Source organism: Plasmodium relictum (assembly GCF_900005765.1).
Source record: "Plasmodium relictum strain SGS1 genome assembly, chromosome: 14".
Taxonomy (NCBI): domain Eukaryota; phylum Apicomplexa; class Aconoidasida; order Haemosporida; family Plasmodiidae; genus Plasmodium; species Plasmodium relictum.
Genome location: NC_041692.1, coordinates 1,668,933 through 1,674,233, shown reverse-complemented (window position 1 = coordinate 1,674,233; position 5,301 = coordinate 1,668,933). Strand labels below are relative to the sequence as shown.

At 23.1% G+C, this 5,301-nt stretch overlaps 1 protein-coding gene across 1 annotated transcript; it reads left to right on the top strand.

Moving 5' to 3' along the window:
- Window positions 1-754: 754 nt before the first annotated feature.
- On the top strand, window positions 755-1,438 carry PRELSG_1445600 (gamete antigen 27/25, putative; the record flags this gene model as incomplete). Its single annotated transcript, XM_028679538.1, has 1 exon — window positions 755-1,438. The coding sequence occupies one exon, from the start codon at window positions 755-757 to the stop codon at window positions 1,436-1,438; it is 684 nt and encodes a 227-aa protein (XP_028535242.1).
- Between the last annotated feature and the right edge of the window lie 3,863 nt (window positions 1,439-5,301).

The following is a 5,301-nucleotide window of genomic DNA, read 5'->3' as shown; positions in this document are numbered from 1 at the left end:
AAATTAATATATCTATGTTTTTTTTACTCTCTCCAAAATACAAAAAATAGGAAAAACTTAATATTTATAATTTTTACTTTTAAGAAAATTCATACGTATTTTTATAGTATTAAAAATTATTTTTAATTGTATTTTTAATTTTGTTTATATTTTATTATATGATTTAATGAATTTTTTAACATATTCTAATAAATATATTTGCTTTTTAATATATATATAAATTTATTTAAACTTACTATTATTGGAGTTAATTTAACGTTATTTAAAGTTAACCTAGTTTATATAAATTTATATTTACTTTTGAAAATATAATTTGGCTCATAAAAAGGATAAATCGGAGATTTTTTTTTGATAGAACTATTATTATTTAAAATTAATTTTTTTTTTTTTAAAATACAAAAGTGAGATAAATTTGTGTGCGCAATATAATTCTTTTTATAATAGAAGATATATTATTAAAAAATAAAATTCTCATTACTATTTATACATGCATATTAAAAAAAAAACTAAAGAATTTTTTTTCTAATATACATTATAAATTATTTTTCTTTGATTTTTTTACTAAAAAAGTAAAATAAAAAAGAAGAAATTTTTATAAAATAAAAATTGAGCTTTTTTAGTAACAAAAGTTATATACTATATATATATATTTTTTTACATAGGATAAAAGTATTTTGGTTCCATTTAATTAGAATTTCCATTTTTGGAATAAATTTTATAATATAATAACTTTTATATTCATTTATTCTTCAAAATGATTAGTAAATATTTTTTTTTATTAAATGCCATTATATTAATAGGGGGCATATTTAAGGATAACATATCAGGAGTTAAGGCTGCTGAGTCACCACAAGTAAGCGGTGAGCCCATATCAAGTGATAGATATTTTATGCACTTTAGGGAATATTGTACTTTAGAGTTTGAAATGACAGTTTTCAGTTTAGATCATGTACTTGGAGTTGGTGAAATTGATGAAATGAAGAAAATTTTATCTGATTTGAAATCCATAAAAAAGGAAGTTGTTACATCTGCAAGAAAATATCATCAGGTGGTAATGGATGATGAAGACTCAGACAATATGACATCCCGAATAAGTGATCGTCTTCTTTGTTTATGTAATGAAATAAAAGTAACAGACGATTATTATGCACTTTTGAAAAATATTTTTTGGGCTGAGCAAAGATCATTGGAAGATGCTTTTATTGAAATAAATAAAAAAGAAAATGTTGTAGATAGAAAGAAACTTATTGAAAATATAAATATGTTAAAAAGTAATTTTAAAAAATATTTAGATGTATTAAATATTAAATTATCAGAAGATCAAATGCATAATACGGCCATGAGAATGAGTAAATTTTTGACTGATGTTTTTGGTTTAACCATTAAAATTGTGAAACCTATACCTCTAATCCCTGATGATGGTAATACACCTTCTTAATTTCTTATTTGTAGTTTTAAGTTTTTTAATATATTTTAATTTTTTATCAAAAGCTTTATAAAATGATTTTAGAAGTTTTTATAATTTATTATCAATTTTATCTTCACTTTATATATGAAAAATTCAAAGGTAAAGAAGTAATTGAACATTTTAAGTTCATTTATATAATATTTATTGTAAAATTGTATAATAGAAAAAAAAGCGAAGCAAATAAACAAATTATTACGTTTTTGATTCTTATAATTTTTTTTTCTATAGTTAGTAAACTGAAAGCATTCTTCTAGTAATAACATTTTCTTATTTATGAAAATTTTTTTTTATATAAAGAATTTTTTCCTTCTATTACTATATAACATTTATGATTTTCATTATATGCACTTATGTATAAAAACCATTAATTATTATATAAATGATGTTAGAATAAAAGTGCAAAAAAAAAAAAAATTTTGAAAGTAAAATGAAAATAGTGAAAAATTATAATAAATGAATAATATATTTTTTTCTCTTAAGTTATTGATTTATTAATTGATAGTTTGAATACTTTCAAGGTATTTTAAACAGTAAAATTAATAGAGCATGTAGAAAAATCTTCACCAATTTCATTTATTTGCATTTAATTGTATGCAATTTTTTTAAAAATAATTAATATAATATAAATTAAAGAAAATATCTTTTAGTTAATATATTTGTTTTAAGGCATTAGTTTTAGTTTTTTGTCATGAATCTTTTTATTCAATCATGAATATTTTTTATTTAATAAAAATAAATGATCAGCAAAAATATATAATTTTACATAAAAAAAAACTCTCATGAAATTATTTTTCAAAAAAAAAATTACAAAAAAATAATTAAGCACATTTCATTAGTTTTCATTTATATTTTTATAATGTATATCTCTGTACAAAAATGTCTATAAATATTTTTTTCTACAAGTCTATAATAAAATATTGTTACACATATCTTAGTATACATATCTCTATACATGTATTTTGTTAGTATCTTACATGTGTAATTAATAAAAGATATTAATAACCTTTTATAGAATAATAGTTTTTCATACGGAAAATAAGAAGTCGTGAATTTGTTAGTTTAAAAAAAAAAAAAATAAAAAGAAATTGACAGTTTTTTTTTTTTTTTTGAATATATGATATTTTTGTTAAATTTATTTCTATTCAATTTAAAAAAAAGAACAAAAAAAAAAAAAAAAATTTTTTTTCTTTATGAAAGGTTACATAATAGTTTTTGAAATGTTTTTGTAAAATTTTTGTTGTCAAGCCAAATAAATTTTTAAGCAATAAAGAAATTGAATTCAAAATTTAAAAGAAGAAAAAGAATTTTGCTTTTATAATACTTTTTATATATATATTCTAATTTTAAGATGCTTCAATTATTTTATATAATCAATAATTTTAATGAGTATTTAAATTTTTTATAAAAGTAAAAGTAATAATTTTTTAAAGTAAATAAATGTCTTTAAAACAATTGTTCAGTTATGTAAATTATATATATAACATTTTTGTATTAATAGCTTAAATATATTTTTGCAATAAATAAAACCATTGGAGGTATCTATACGTGCTCTTTATTAACTTGTGTATTCAATGCTTTAGCAAAGTCATTGAATGGCCAATTAATAAATTAGACTTATAATTACATAAGAATTTTCTTAACTCATTGTTACAAAGTAAAATATTTTTTTAATATTCCTTATTTTTATTTGTATTTTTTATTAAATGCCATATATAATAAAAATCAAAAGAGAAATAATTAACTCTTACTAATTACAATTGTTAATAGATTCGTTTTTATTTTAACTTTTATATATATTTTTGCAATATTAGTAAGAATATTTTAGTATATTTATGTATATATTTAATTGATTATGATTTTAATAGAAATTGTAATATAATAATTAAAATTCGTAATATCCATATAAAAAAAAAAAAAAATCACATCAAAATATAATAAAACAAAAAAATTCCATAAATATATAATAAAAAGTGTTAAAATACAAAAATAAAGAAAAAATTAAAGGTCGCAGATGCAAAAAGGGGGGGGGGAAAGCCGGTCTGCCAAGATACCTCCGTTCAGTTGATCTTATACCTCATACTTCTCCCGTACACCCTATCATCCACGTAGTTTCTAATTCACAGTCGCTTGCTGTAGCCTAGTCCCAAGTAATTACTCGGGGTAGTAATGCACCGTTAAGCTAAGAGGTTGGAAGAAAATGAAACGGACAATTCTTCTCTACACGATATAGGATCATCCATCGATTTCAGTGGTTGGATAGTGATTATCATGTCATATCTTATGACAGATCATTTATTTTTGTTCATGCCATATCTTATGACAGATCTTATATCACACACAACCTCTGCCGATTAGGACTCTATTTGTATTGTTATACAAATCTTAATCTATACACATGCGTAGAGTGGCATGTAAGCTCTTGCTATTTAACCTTATCATTGCCAGGGCTCAACCCAACTTACACCAGGTCTTCTGTTACAGCTATTACGGCTGAAGGAGTCATTACACTCCCTGGTGAAGAAAGGCCCGTAGCAAAAGCCTTGTGACAATGCATTGTCTTTCCTCTTAGCACGTTTAACTACTTGGTTAGGCCTTTCGTACCCGTGACTAGACACAGCAAATCTTATATGTGTGCACACTTCGCATGCACCTGAGACCTGAGAGGTGGTACGTCCTTTTCGGCTACATACTTCTACGTCATACTTACTGCGACTCATTACAAGGCGTTTTTAACGAAGTATATGGTTGTGACGGAGTATATTGGTGAGCACGGAAGGAATCGTAGTTGCGTGACTTTGTAACATTCACCTCCCCAGGAACAGTATATAAGAATCATCATCCCATCATCCCATCCATTCGAGCAAAGCTACAAACTTCTTGGTCAAGAATTCAGAACATTTCGAGAAACAGTACGTGTCAAGGGTATATCGTCCATACTCGAGTATTGCTTACTAGAAGCATTCTTCGTCCATCCCGGTCCCCTTATCCCTCCTCGGCACCCTGATTGCACATCCCGCAACTTAGGCATGTTGTCATTGGAGGGACTGGCTTCCCTACTACACTAGGATTACAGGACCGCGCCATAGCATCCCAGCCAATATATATATAAACTCATTTTAATACTATATGCAAAAAAAATAGCATATTGGTTACCTATTTTTTTTTTCTTGTATTATGGATAAATTTTTTACCTTATTTTTTTTTTTTTTTTTTTTTTTGTATGCAATATTGTAAGGAATTTTTCTCCATAATATTTTATTGTATCTATATAAGCGCTATTCAAAATTTAAGAAAGTTTATGCAAATTTTATGTTTTTTTTCCAAAATTTTAATTCTTTTATGTAATATATTTCTGCTAAAATTTATAAAAACACAAATCTCATACCATTTTAATACTATATGCAAAAAAAATAGCATATTGGTTACCTATTTTTTTTTTCTTGTATTATGGATAAATTTTTTTCCTTATTTTTTTTTTTTTTTTTTTTTTTGTATGCAATATTGTAAGGAATTTTTCTCCATAATATTTTATTGTATCTATATAAGCGCTATTCAAAATTTAAGAAAGTTTATGCAAATTTTATGTTTTTTTTCCAAAATTTTAATTCTTTTATGTAATATATTTCTGCTAAAATTTATAAAAACACAAATCTCATACATTTTATTTTTTTTTTCTTTAAATTTAATGATATATATAATATATTTCATTAAAAAAAAATTTATAATTGTAAAAGATATACAATTAATCATACGTTTTTGTTGAAAAATTTATTTTTATATAAGGAAAATAATATAAAAGTTTTAATTAATAAAAAATAGAAGTTCACAATCGT